Below are 14,581 nucleotides of genomic sequence, written 5' to 3' on the forward strand. Positions count from 1 at the left end.
TCCCCTCCGTCCCCTGTTACTATGATTGGCCTACGTCGTTCCGAGGTTTTTCAAACATACAACGAAACACTCCCCAAGCATCGGTCTGCGTTGTTTCGAGGTTCAAACAATACCAAAACATTATTTCTCACTTCTCCACCCAGGAGTAAAATCACCAATCAATGAAACCAGTATTAAAACCAGAGTCAAACATTTCAAATCGGTACCAAAACAAGTTCAAAATAGATACCATCCATTTCAAACAAATTCCGACAGGATCACCAAACAAGTTCTCAAACAGATTTGAAACTTAAAAAGAAATCTCGACATCAGTCGAGCTCGAAAAGTCGACTGACTTTCCATCCTGAAACTTGCACCAAAAATTAGGGTTAGGTTCATTCCATAAGGTCGTAGCCAAGCGCAGCATGGTCCTTCGGCTCTTGGACAGACAGTGTTTTCTTTGGCGGCGATGGTAGTCCCAACATAGCAATCACACTGGACCTCCAAGGTCATCTGCTCATGAAGAGACATCTACTGAGAGATGTTGAGAAATTTCAACTTAGAATCTGCTAGAGTTTCCATGGCAAGCATTTCAGGATACCCCACTCTGCCAGAAGTTGCACTTCAAAGAAAGATGCCAAAAACCATATAATTTCGGGCCAAAATTTTCTTGAAAGCTCCGTGTCGCGTGTCATCTCTCTCTCTCTCTCTCTCAATTCAGTTGTTATTAAAGTGCTAAAAGTCTGTTCAGTCTGTTCTTTTCTATTGGCACGTGGTGCCCATCTTGTGACAATATTTTTGGATTTATTAAAGCCTTACATCTCTGATTTGAAAACTCAATGGAAAAAATATCTGCCTTTGGTGGAATTTGCCTACAATAACTCGGTTCACTCTTTGACGAGGAAGGCACCATTTGAGGTAATCGAAGGTGCTAAGAATGTCCCTCCCTTTCTTCCGGCGAGGAAAAGGGTCCCAAACCCTAGCGCTATTGGAGAAAACAGTAGATCTGTAGGGTTCTTGCAAAAAACGCACGTGGCAGAACATTCCGTCGCAAGAAACACTGGCCAAGTGATGGTGTCATCTCCTCTTGCATAGATCGCTGGCTGATTGTCCTCTTGGGAGAAGAACCTTATGTTGATGATGAATGCGCCTGGTCTCAAGACCATGGAGAGCTCACTGCTGATACCATGTGAGAGTGCACGTGTGCGGAAGCGTGAGAGAGAGAGAGAGAGAGAGAAAGAAAGAAAGAAAGAAAGATTTTTAACGTCTATGTCAAGCCGAAATCGGCCTATGAGACAAATCAAATGTACATTGTGTGTATGTCATCCGTCTATCGGAAAGACAAATGAAACAAAATTGATACAAAACTGAGCTGAAAGTAGGTAGTGGAGTATCTGAGGAGGGATGGAGCTCTATCTCTAGGGGTATATGCATGTCTGTATGCTCAAGGTAGTACAATCATGAGAATGCATCAAGCTATCTAGCTCCATCCTGTACTAATGGGGGGGTGTAAGATGTGGTACATGGGTGGGTCTGGTGCCAAGGCTACCCGGATGAAAGCGGTCGGGTCAGCCCTCATCTGAGCCACTCGCTCCTCAGTGGCACGGCGCTCCCGGGCTCGGATCTCCTCGATCTGTCGGTGGTGGGAGCTCGCGCCCCTGTAGCCTGTGACTCGTGGTCGTCGTCTGGCTCGGTTCACCTCCGCCTGTGGGAGTGTCACTCCCCTCTGAGTGTCTGGTAAGGGGGGGGCGGAAATCCTCTGAAAGAAGTCTGTGAGCTGCGATTGTCTCCCCCCTGTCTGTGTAGCTGTGTGTGGCTGTAGTAGTGTGTCCCGATGGCTCTGTATCTCTAGTAAGAAACGTCCAAGCTGTCTCTGATCTCGAGATTCCATGATCTCTCGGAGAGTGGGCTGTCCTCTAAATAGGGCCTCATACCTGCCTCTGATCTCAGTGTATGCTCTGCATCTACATACAAAGTGCTCCTCACTCTCCACCTCCTCTGTGCAGGCTCTGCAGATTCGCTCCCCCCTCGGAACACCAGTATGTCTCCCGATCTCAATCTCTAACCTGTGTGAAGCCACTCTCAGCTGACCAATCGCCACCCGTGAGCTATGTGGCATATATGTGTCCATGTAGCGTGGTCTCTGTATGAACCCCCCAGATAATATGGTGAGAAACTGGTCTCTGTAATCTGACATCCTCGTCCCCAAGCTAGGTGCCGCCCAGACTCTCCTAGTGTATAGCTGCCACAGATCCTGTCTCAATACCAAGTTCCTCTCACTGCGAGAGAGGTGAACATATGGTGAGTGGGGGTCGTACTGGAATGGTGGTAGGCTCTCCATGTCAAGACCGTGTCCCTCAAACCATGCTCTGACCTGTGAGTACCATGCTCTCTCATGTCCACTCTCTGATAGCTGTATAGCTGCCTCAAATGCTCTACGGGTAAGTCTGTCAGGAGGTAGCTCTCTCATCCTCTGGATGAAGCAAACTGTCTGGAATAGTGCCTCTACAACCATAGGTGGTGTGGCGAGCTCGGCTCTAATAATGTCGTGTGGCACTGTCTTCTTGCTGCGGAGCAAGCGTGAGATCATATATACCTGTGGTCTCTCAAGTTGTGTCCACTGGTCAGCTGTCAATCCTGGTGCCCATACTGCCGCCGAGTACATCAAGGCCGGGGTGACTAAGGTGTCGAAAAGCCACCCCTTCGTGCGGGGCTCCTGAAAGTGTGCCTGGTGGCACCTCCGCTCTAGCATGGCCAGAGCTGCATATCCTCGGGTGAGCCTGTCAACAGCAGCCTGCCTCATAGTGAAGGGTCCTGGTAGGCTGGTGAATGTGATGCCAAGGTAGACATAGGAGGTGACTACATCAACCTGTCCTCCTGCTGCTGTGAAGGTGGCGGCGCTCCTCACTGCACTGGATGTGTGAAAGATCATAACCTTGGTTTTGCCAAGGTTCACAGTCAACCCCCTGTTTGTGCTGAATTCGTCCAAGGCCTCAAGATGGCGTTGCAAGCCCTCGGGTGACTCTGAAATCAACACAATATCATCAGCATATAACATGATGTGGACCGGAGTACCTGCTAAGTCGCTCCCCTCTCCCCCTGCTCGTAGTATGTAGTCGGAGATCTCGTCGATGTATAGCCCAAAGAGTGTCGGGGAGAGTGGGCATCCTTGCTTAACACCAATGGTGCTAGCAATGGTCTCTGAAAAACCGCCTGGGCAACGAACCCGACCCGCCACCCTCTCATATAGAGCATATATGGCCCAAATCATCTCTGTTGGTACCCCAATGCTGTGAAGGCGCTGGAAGAGTCTCTCGCGTGGGACTGTGTCAAAGGCCTTGCGGAAGTCCACAAAGCAGCAGTAAAGCCTCTTCTTCCGCGCCTTTGCCCCATCAATGAGGCAGCGCAGAACGAAGATGTGGTCAATGGTGGAGAAAGCTCGTCTGAAACCTGCTTGGCCTGGAGCTCGTAAACCCTCGATCTCTGCGTAGCAGCTGAGCTGTGCCTCAAGTACTGCTCCATATAGCTTGGCCATCGTGTGGCCAATCATGATAGTCCTGTAGTTCCCTGGGTCCAGGGTGTCGCCAGATTTGTGGATAGGCACTATGGTGTGCTGTGTCCACTCCTCTGGGAAGCCCTCCCCTATAGCCCGGTTGAAGACATGTGCAATCAACGGGGCTATAGTGGAGGCCGCATAAATGATGTGCTCACTCTGTAATCCAGTATGGTCAGCTGATCGTCTGTGCTGCATGCGGCGTATGGCCCTCTCTACCATCTCTGCCGTAAAGAAGGAGGAGCACGTGGGGCGAGGCTCGTGTGGTTGTGGAATAGGAGGCTGCCCTGGCACTTCATAAAGTCGCTCTGCATAATCATGCCATATCTGTGGATCCTCAATAGCTGTAGTCGGACGTGGCTCGCGTAGGGTGCGCCATGCCGTCGCGCTATCCATGCTCATGAATAGGCGGTATAGCTCAAGCTCCTGTGCCTCTTCGAATGCTCGCCGCTTTTGGCGTGTCAGCGTCTTCATATGCCGTCTGGCCTCTCTCTCTGTGATCTCTCCTAAGGCTTGTCGTGCCTGGAGGCGTCGGTATAGCTCTCTGCACTCATCATCATACCAGCGGTTCTGAGGCATAGCCCCGGGGGGGGGAGTGCGTCCTGTGTGAGTGGTGTGTGGAAAAGAGCTAATAGCTGAAGTGTGGAGAACGGAAGAGATATGTGATGTGAGAACTGAGAGTGGTGTGGATGGGTGGAGGAGACATAGGCCATGTTCGACCTTGGCCGAGTAAATAGAGGCTAACTCATGTGTGAAATGGATGGTGGTGTGTGGAGTGCGTGTTGTGGAGCTGTGTGTGATGGTATCTCCGGTGATAGAGAAAGAGAGGTATGTGTGGTCGGCTCCGATGGGTATGGGTGGAATGGTGAAGGATGTGATAAGGTGTGTAGCCTCCCTGGGTCCCAGAATATAGTCGACTGTACTCCCCCCTCCTTCTGCAACTCCATGTGGCATACAAGTCAGGCCCCCTGAGGTGGGCCACTGGACCATCCCGTTATAAATAACGAGACGGTGCTGGGAGCCAAGTCGAAGTAGATGTCGTCCATAAGCTGTGACTGGAGCTCTGTCTGCTGTGTCTCTCCTAGTAGCCTCCTCATCTAGAGTGTGTAGTGTCTCTGGGTCCTCATGGTCATATGTCTCACACTGCTCACTGCGTGTACGAGCATTGAAGTCTCCCATAAGGAAGACTTCGCCCAGTGTGGAGTACTCCATAATCTCCTCCGTGAGGCATGCGTACGGTGACTCCTGCTCAATAGGGGCGAATCTGGAGCCTGTGGGAGCAAAATAGCAAAGGGCAATGTAGACGATCCTGTCTCGTGAGAGCTCGAGGCGAATCCACATGTAGCGGGCCTGTGGGTCCCGGGCAACAATCTGTAGTCTGCTGTGAAGCCCCTGTCTAAAGAGTATGGCCACTCCTCCTGAGCCGCGAGTGGTGTGCTGGCGCATACATCCTCGATGTAGAGACTCCCACTGAAATCCATGTATCCGTGGTAACCCTCTCTCCGGGCTCTCGTGTGTCTCTGTAAGTAGAATGATGTCTCGACCTCTCATCACCTCCTCAAGTCTCTCTGGGTGTGTCCATAAGTCTCCATTGCAATTCCAAACCGTGACATGAATCTCCTCGTGTGTCCCACAGGCCGCGAGTCCCTATGCGATGGTCTTGCCATCAATGATAACCCTACCATCCCGATATACTGCCTTCTTCCCTTCTTTGCGGGCTTGGTGGACTCGAGGCATGCACGCGCGACGGTGATCTTGTTGCATCTTTGTGAGGTCATCATCTAGATAAATCGGTGGGCCGTCGATCCCTCTCAGGATGACCCTCTTTCGGAGGAAGGAAGTTCGAGACTCCTCGGAGGCGAATTGGAGGATGAGAGCTCTTTTCTTTGGATCTTTGCCGGCTCTCCAAACTTTGGAGAAAGGGATCTCTTCTTCCTTGTATCCCACTTTCTTGCATAAAGCTTTCCCATCGCTTTCGGGTGTAGACCCTTCTTCTTCTTTGATGCCGGTCACTCGCACATTGAGACGGCGAGCTTGTCGCATCTTCTCCTCTTCGATGGTTGTGTGTACGATGAGTACTTCATCTTTTTGGGCTTCCTCTCTTGCTACCTTCTTGATGTTCTTTTTGACTACTTCGACCCATCCTTCTTTGGTGGCCTCTAATTTGTCCTCAATGCTTGCGGTGAGGGCTTTGGTGATCTCCTCCTTGAGGGCTTCCTTAGCCTCCCCTTTAATCTCTCCTTCCTCGGGGGTGAGGGATGTGAGGGAAGCATGAAGGAGATCGATTTGTGCCTTCATCTCTTCTTGCTCTTTCCTCCATCTCTCCCTCTCCTTCTCGTTCTCCCGTTCCCTTCTCTCCATCTCCTCTTTGAGATTTTGGATTTCCGCTCTCATGTCCTCCTTCTCTTCGTTCCATAGCTTGATGAAGTTGGCTTTCTCCTCCTTCCATATTTCTCTCTCCATCCGCCATTCCTTCATGTCCTTCTCCAATTGTGCAAGCCTCTTATTCGTGAGCATGAAGGACGTTGTCTTCTTTGTCGGTGTCGGCGTCTTGATGATGGGGGAAGACATGGTTGGCTTCGTAGCTACCCTCTCTTCATATTGTGAAGAAGAGGGGAAGAGAACAAATTTTAAAGCCTGCAAAATCTTAACTGTTATGTTCTGTACTGACTGCCTTGACTGTAGTGGCGCTGAGGATGCAGCAGGTCGTTGAATGACTGACAGGGGGCGAGCCCACAGTAGGGTTAAGCTGTGCAGGGCTGAGTACTAACTGCTACAGCAGGTCACGGACGAACAGACCACACAGTCTGAGGGGCGCCCAAAAGCTGAGGAACGTGCAGGAATCTCTTGCCCACACACACGCACGCACACACACACTCACATACACCTGCTGGCGCAGGTGCAGCAGGTGTATGTGAGTGTGTGTGTGCGTGCGTGTGTGTGGGAGAGAGAGAGAGAGAGAGAGAGAGAGAGAGAGAGAGAGAACGTGTAGGGAAGAGGGGGCGACCAGGCCCCCCTTACTACCAGAGCAAGAGGACCCGTACAATGATCAAATGATAATGAAATGTGTAGCCCCCTGGCTCCATATATATGAGTGCCCAAGGTGGACGCCCAACTCAAGTGGGACCGGCCCAAACTCGGGCTGTCGGACAAGGTACAACCCATGCTATGGGTGGCCAGCCCGGAGACACTAGCCGTACAAGGAAGTGCCCTAGACCTGTTTGAAGCAGCAGAGTGGTGTAAATCTAACAAAATGCTGATGGAGAAGAAGGCTGAAAACGCTAGGTGCTGGCCTGCAATCCCCAAGTCTACAGGTTCCTCTGCTATTGTTGCCTCTTCTGTCTTCCACTAGCGCCTAAGGGATTTCTTTTAAGGTCCTTTAGCCATTTGCCCTACCTACATTCCAACAAGGGTAAATGAAAAGTCGCTTATTAATAAAATGGCTTAAGAGGCGGTTCACACGCGGTAAAATGCATATATGTTGAAATGTTGTCCTGTGCAAGAGAGGGTATGCAACTATGACCGGCTTGGACAAGCACGTCCTGCTAGAGGCTCACAAAGGTGCCAGGCTAGTCCTAAGCTAAGACTCATGCTAGATTGTAGCAGAAGCATGTCCACATAGTGCAAGTGAAGTGCCCACGTGACACTGTAGATCAGCCCGCAACAGCAAATTAGCCCTAGCATTTCCATTTTCAGCCTATTTCGTCGCTGGAGCGAGCGAGATCTGCTATCGCTAGCCTAACCCAGATGCAATCCGGACTTCGGCAGCCAACGAGCCTCCCTCGGCCATTCTCTCGCTGGCATCAAGTGCTCCATTGCTGTCCATCATCGCCGTCATCGAGATCTGCCTTTTCAGCCCTCCATTCCTCTCACCTCGGGAGTGTAAATCAGCCCCATATCTACCCCTTGGTGGCCATCCGCAATCCCACATTGAGAACGATCCAAAGGTGCATCGAATCAGCCCCGAAGGTGCCTCGTCTTGAGGAGTTACCACAACGACATTCACCATTCGAGTCATTAATAGTCTGCCCTTGCGGTATTGCATGTGTGTACATTCCATTCACGCAATCTAAAGCAAAGACCACATTGGCAACTATGTGGGGGAGGTTGGTTGGGACCCCTACAGATGTCATTCTCCTCTTTTCTCTCTCTCCCTTTACACATCTCTATCGCTCTCTCTCATTCCCTCTCTTCAGGGAAAGTAAAAGGAACCATCATTCCAGCTAAAGCAATCACTAACGCAAGGAAAAGAAGTAAAAGATTTGTGGAAGTGTAAAACCTAGATCTTCACCATTTCGATTCTGTTGCACCTGACACACGATCACGATTCCTGATTGTGTTGCAATTGACATCGTTTTAGCAACCCGTGGTGGTGGAGCTACTACTCAACAAGGACAAGCAAGAATCATTGCCCTCTAGCGACTTCATTTGCCCTTTTGCCCTCCTCCTATGTCAGTTCCTTTGGCCTTGGAGGGTTGCTTTTCTTCTTGACCTCGGCAACCTTTCTCCTTTCGAGAGAGTGTTTTGCTTAGGGGGGTCCACTTCTTCCTCTCTCTCCACATGCTTTATCCTTAGCCAATGGGCTCTGATACGCTCATCTTTAGCACTTTTATTTCATCATCTTCCATGACTTGTTCCATTTTTATGCCATTGTTTTCAACTTCAATTTTCGACTTGATGGATGTAACCTCCGCTATGGTCATCTCCACTTACTTGACGTCGGATAGTTCATCGTTTCTGGTCTTGGCACTCACTTTGATTCTCCAAGGACTCCAACATTTTCCTCCAAAGCTTCTTTGCATATGTTGTTGAGGGGGATGTTAAGAGCTTTATATTCACCTTCCAGATGCTTTCACTCCTGCTTAAGGCTTTTCTCACATGCACTCAAGACCTTGGTTGTGGGTTGGCCATCCTTTAACCCTCCAAGCAGGAGATTCCAGCCATATTTAGGGTTTGCACCAAGCATTTTGACCAACCCAATTTATATTTTTTCTCAATTTTGTGAAGTACCGGTGTTGGGTATTTTTAGAGGTTTTGCACGACCCACACTTGGCTCACTATATCAATGCAAGTTGGCTCAGTGCAACCCCAGTCCACTCTCATCATCTTGTACTCTTCTATATTGAGGCTAGCTTCACCTCTCTCTCTCTCTCTCTCTCTCTCTCTCTCTCTCTCTCGCTTGAAAAGAACATAAAAGGAAAGTGTAATCACTTGTCCAAGGGAGACTAATTGAGCCGGGAGCGGATGAAGGTGGGATGCCCAGGAGGGAGGTGAGTATGAGGCCTCTTCAAACATAAAAGGGCGATGCTGTTGAGCAGAGGTCGCCATGGCCACGCCTCGCGCGAATCTGTGAGAAGGTAGGAGCGAGAACGATGGCGACGGAGAACTCAAAGCCATTTCTAGTTTTTACTTGGTTAGCAATTTAAGCATTCTGTAGCAGCGATGACGGCGGCTAAGTATACTTTTGTTTTTTTTGGAGAAGTACCTAAACTTTGAAAACCCCTTGTGCCTAAGGTCTTGGGTTCAGACCCCCTTGTTAGCTCGTGTGACATGTAGGGACTGTTCCCCTAGTCCATATGATGGGTTGGACAACCTTATCTAGCCACAAAGATTCACCTTAAGAGTGGGGTTGCCTCCAAGTATACATGCTCGCTTTTACCATGCTTTTGAAGATCGCTCGTCTTTCAACAGCACCATCGTCAAGTAGCTAGTCTTGCAACAGAAGTGGAGCAAAAGTGATAATCTGCAAACAATTCTAGTAACAGGCTTCAGCTCTAATTGTGCACATGTTTGGAAATCCCAAAGCCTGACTCTACGTAGTTGTTGGTGTTTTTGCAAATCTTATCACTTGTTCAACTCAAGAGTGCCTTCATCATCTTGATGGTCTATGATGAGTATTGGGCCAATCTGCTCTCTCTCTCTCTCTTTCTTTGTTTCTACAAACTTGCAACACGATTGGTATAAGGGGTTAACGAATATAGTCTACGAGGAGAAGCTTTATCACCTTAGCAAGAAGTTTGCGTTTAATTAAATTACCCTTCTAGTAATAAGATTGTCATGAGTTGGGCATCCTTGTGTTCCCTTGCCCGTAGTATGACTTAGGAGTGCTTTTGGAAACTTGAGAAATACCACTCATTTTCTTTGAAGGTCAAGGCTCATCTATGCTTATCAATAGTAGCCTTTTGCATCTGGTGGATGATGGATATAGCTTCCTTAATCTTTTTACAAGATTCTTTAATGTCTCTAATATACTCATCATCAACATCAAATATCTTCCCAAGTGTCTTGACTAATAATGGGAGCTTGGGTCTTCCTTCGATTACCTCAAAGGGTGCCTTTCTTGTAGAAGTAAGTTTTTAGAAGTATGGATAGTGTTATTGTACATATACTATGATAAGGCTAAGTACTTTTCCCATTGATCTCTTTGATCTACTTCTGTAACGTAGGCTTTAAGTAGATCAATAATAGATGAATTTTCTATGTCACTTTGTCCATCCATTTGTGGGTGATAAGCGGAGGAGAAATTCAACTTAGTACCCAAATTCTCAAAGAGACCCTTCCAAAAATTGATAGTCATTCTTGGATAATATAGATATTGGTAAACCATGATACCTAAAGACCTGCGAGATAAAGAGGGTTGCCATATGGTGTGTTTTAATAGTCTTTTTATCGGTGTCAAATGCACTTGCTTGCTAAATCAATCTACTATTGTCCATATTTGAATATTTCCATGAATGGATTTTTGTAATCCAAAAATGAAATTCATAGATATCCTTTCCCATGGGGAATGAGGTCGTTGGAGAGGGGGAATAGGGAACACACCCAGCACACAACACAATGCCTCACTATAGCCCAGGGTATACACAGTGCCCCAATCCACTAGAGTTCACCTTCAAAACTCGACACTGCTCGCAAGCAAACCGCCACTCCGCTCCGCTCAATTCACAGCCTTTCACACTCACACAGCCTCTCTCTAACTCTCTTTGCACGACAAACTTTGGGGACACACACTCTGACACACACACAGAAACACGCGCACACAAGCAGACAAGAGAAGGGGGAATGACGCCCATAGACAGTAGAGAATAGCCTTCTCGCATACATTAGGAAATTTTGGAGGTCATTTGGAGGGCCTTCTAAGAAAAATAGAATTTTGAATTTCTCTCTCTAGAAAATAGGTGTGGTAAAAGCAATTGTAAACTTGGAATAACCATTCGAAAAGTGCACTTACAACTAGATTCTTGCCACAGCGTCATAACGGTCGTGATGATTGAAGAATAATTTTTTTCCAGTTTCATTTAATGAATGACCTAAAATTGGAGGGAGTTTCCTGTACGTGGAATGTATGACTAAAGGAAATAGGAGGTATCCTTCTAAACCTGCTCTCTCCTTACTCTCTCACTGTTTGTGCGTTGATCTCAAAGAAATCCTCCCTTTCTTGCATTGTTGCATACATGGCTTCTTCTTCCACCCCCACAAATGTCCTCCTTAAAAGACCCTTCTTTCATCTACACATTGACATGGATCCCTAATATACGCCACTTTGTAAGCGAGGCAAAACTAACATCAAAGTGACACCGATCATGACAGAGAGACTCAGAGCAGAGGGAGCAAAACACCTAGATATTTGGACAAAAGGCTCACTCTATCCATTGAACCCCATGACCAATGCTTTCCCTGCATTTTCAAATCTCGCTAACTTATTGACCTTTGCATGTAATGGAGAGAATGGATTGCTTGGCTACTGTAAAGCTCTAAACAACAAATCAGAAACTTATAAAGACATGGTGAAGCACCAAGCAAATGAGATTCAGAGACTTTCAAACTTGCATTATGAGGACCAAAAGAATGTAATGCAGCGCACAAGAATCAAAAGTTTTGTGAACAAAGGTATGGTCATTACAAAACAAAGACACGATGTTAGGCACTCGTGTGCGAAAGAAACTACGGAATCTTGAAACGTTGAAGGTATGCTCTGGCAGACTTAAGAAAAGAATCCAAGCATTGAGGTGAGCATTGTAAACTGTCTAATTAATTTAAACTAATATAAGTTTTTGCTTATGTTAGTTATGCTTTCTTTGTAGAGATTCTATCTATCCAGACAAAGAAAACATAAACCCGAAGGCCAATGTAGAAAAGCAGTTAAAGCCATTGATAACTAGTGGTCTTGCAAAGGATATAATGCATGACAAAAAGTTTAAGGTTTTGCAACGGGATGTCATTGACAGATTCATTTCAAAGAATGTAGTGCCTGCCAAGCAAACACAGGTACATTGGACTCCCTTGGCGTTAGTAAAAGGGGTTACTCATCTATTCAACAATCTATCTCTTCCATGTTTGTGAAGAAGGGAATAAAGTCTAAGCTTTTACAAACAGCTGCAAGTGTTTGGAAGGAAACACTCCAGCTCAATAATGAACAAACCGACTTCATTAGATGTCCAGTTCATATTCAAGATATTTATAGCTCACAGGGAACTACTGTCACTTATGATGAGTACAACAATATCTTCATGGACTTGACTTTGTTGCAAACTAGAATGGTAAAGTTCTACAATATCACATTCGAAGAGACACGTGGCGTTCTACATTTTGTTTTGAAGCTAGATGAGTGCGAGATTCTTAAAAAGAAGAAGCTAGAGCAAGTTACAATCACATTAATGAATAGGGCTCTTTCCAACCATTGATGACCCTTCATACTTCAGTGTTCAATCAGAAATAAACATATGGTGGCTTGGTGCATTTCAGGTAATCCATTTGTTTCCAATTTTTTGCAGCTCTAGCAAGCCCTCTATTGTACATAAATTTTAGATTTATTTTTCTTATCTCAAAAGGATTAATCTTGCAGATAAAGAAAGAAGACCATGACATTTTATTTTGGGTGTTCCATCAAACCCCTATTCCAGATAACATTGATAGGCAAATGAATCGAGGAGAGGTACTGGATGTAGATGGGAGAGGAGACTTTAAGTTCAATGGCATCTTGCAAGTAACCTCAAAACACTAAAGTGTATGTATAATTGTGGAATGGGTGCCATGGCAAAGTCTCCATGCTTGTAGTGCATGGAGCCTGCAAAGGTGATGGACTCAAAGCGGTTGCAAAAGGCTCCTACTCGTCACAATCAAGACTCTAATTTCCGGCCAGTTCTGGACATACCACTTGTTAATGTCCATATTTGTACAATGCATGGTCTCTGCCAAATTGTAGAGAAGTTGGTATATCTGTACGTTGGGTTTGCTTGGAAAATCAAAAAGTCAGTTGAACAATAAGTCGCTCTAGAGGCTTTGGAACTAGTTTTGTCAGATTATTAGTCTACATGGGGGCAATGTGAAAATCCAGCGGGACGAAAAAAGGTCAACCAATGAGAAAGATGTACCCTGCAAACCATCCATAGGTGGGGTCAAGGCACGCAGTTTTCTATCTAAACCTCAAGGTATGAAAGATGTGAAGCTAACAAAGCGAGGGAGAGTATATCACTCTACCTACATATAGCAAAGTTGAGTATATGGAAAAATCTTCATTTAGCAGTGAAAGACCAAGAGGCAACAACTCGCAATGCAAAGGGTTATGTGTGGCATTCCATTGACACGTTATTTCAAATGTGTGACAATGATGATTGGTCGCAGGATAATCTCAGCAAGTTTAAATAGAACCTTCTACTGAAAAATCTTTCAAGACAGCATGGACTGACACTCAAATCACTCATTACATGGTAAATTCAAAGCACCTCAGATAGTCTTAGTACTAAGTTTGTGTTTAAATTTTTAAATAATTTTTTTTGTTTTACAACACATTATTTTTAATCATTTGCCATACTTCATCCAAAAGTATGGGCATCCAGGTATATGGAACACCCAGGGCCTAGAGAAGTCTCATTACATGGCTAGAAATGCCTACTTCAGACACACACGGCATGGAGGCTCTCGAAATAAGGCAGACAATCTGAAGGAGTTATTTTAGTGGTTTTATCGTAGAATCATTCATCGCATGCAACAAAAGCAAGTATAGGCCTCTTCAGCAACCGTACAGGCAATCCGACATTTGCAACTTCAAAAAAGAAAGCGAGCTGACGCATTCAACAACTCAAGTGCTCTTGAAAGTCAAATGAGGTGGAGGGAGACAATGCAATATGCCAATCATCGGTGGAACAAGAGAATTAGATTTTAGATAATTGGATGTACCACAAATGCCTGTAGAATTAAATTCAATATGTACCACAACTATTTCAACCTTTTGATGATTTGCAAATATCATTTGGAACCTCGTCCTTGTACCTGATCATTAAATTTTTTCCATACTCTAAGAGTTCAGTAGGGTTTTTTTTCTCTAAAGATAATGCCATTGCTGTGTATGTGTAGTAATATGTTGCATGGCCCCTAGTATATCCTGAACTAAGCAAAACATTCTCTCTCAAAAACCTTGTCGCGACGAGGATAACTTTGTCAGCATTTTGTGGCAGCATTGGATCACCTAAGAAGGGAGATAATGCCTTGAAAGCATAGGTTGCAGTATTCCCCTCTTGTGACATTCCGTTGTGGAAGATTAGGATGGGTGCCTCACATAAACTAGGAAGATATTGTCCTAGAGCTGCATCCCTACCATGGAACAGTCTTCTTCGACGACAAAGAAAGTCGTCCTTTTCAGCATTCCATGACTGTAAACAAAAGAAGTTTCTGTGTATGTGTGTGTGTGTGTGAGAGAGAGAGAGATAGAGAAGGGGGGGGGGGGGAGATTTTATACCATGAAACTCTCATCTTGCAAAAAATCTCATCCCTCCATATATTGACTGATCGGAGAGATATCCTTTGCATTTATTCTTACAGCGGAATGGCAAGAACTAAGGTAACAGCAAGGAAGGTAGGGAAAGGACCAGGGCTTGCAAAGAAAGCATGTGGAAGGTCTGCTAGTAAGAAGAAAAGTTCAGGTAAACCAACGAAAGATTTTGAAGGGGCCAAGAATGAAGAATATTCAGAGAAACATGGGTTTATTTAGAGAGATCAGAAAATCTCAGAAATGTATTGAGCTTTGTGTCCCTAAACTTCCTTTCCAAA

General features: G+C 46.0%; 1 protein-coding gene across 1 annotated transcript in view; it reads right to left on the reverse strand.

The window, feature by feature from the left end:
* The window catches only part of D-CDES (D-cysteine desulfhydrase), an 87,564-nt gene extending 78,597 nt beyond the window's left edge, over positions 1–8,967 (reverse strand). Inside the window, exon 1 of the mRNA XM_086504416.1 lies at positions 8,744–8,967. Within this exon, the coding sequence (XP_086360542.1) occupies positions 8,744–8,929 (186 nt within the window). The 5' untranslated portion in view covers positions 8,930–8,967. The remainder of the gene's footprint in view (positions 1–8,743) is intronic.
* Positions 8,968–14,581: the final 5,614 nt, after the last annotated feature.

The sequence above is a fragment of the Adiantum capillus-veneris genome, chromosome 28 (genome assembly GCF_014529385.1).
Source record: "Adiantum capillus-veneris isolate H3 chromosome 28, ASM1452938v2, whole genome shotgun sequence".
NCBI classification, from domain to species: Eukaryota; Viridiplantae; Streptophyta; class Polypodiopsida; order Polypodiales; family Pteridaceae; genus Adiantum; species Adiantum capillus-veneris.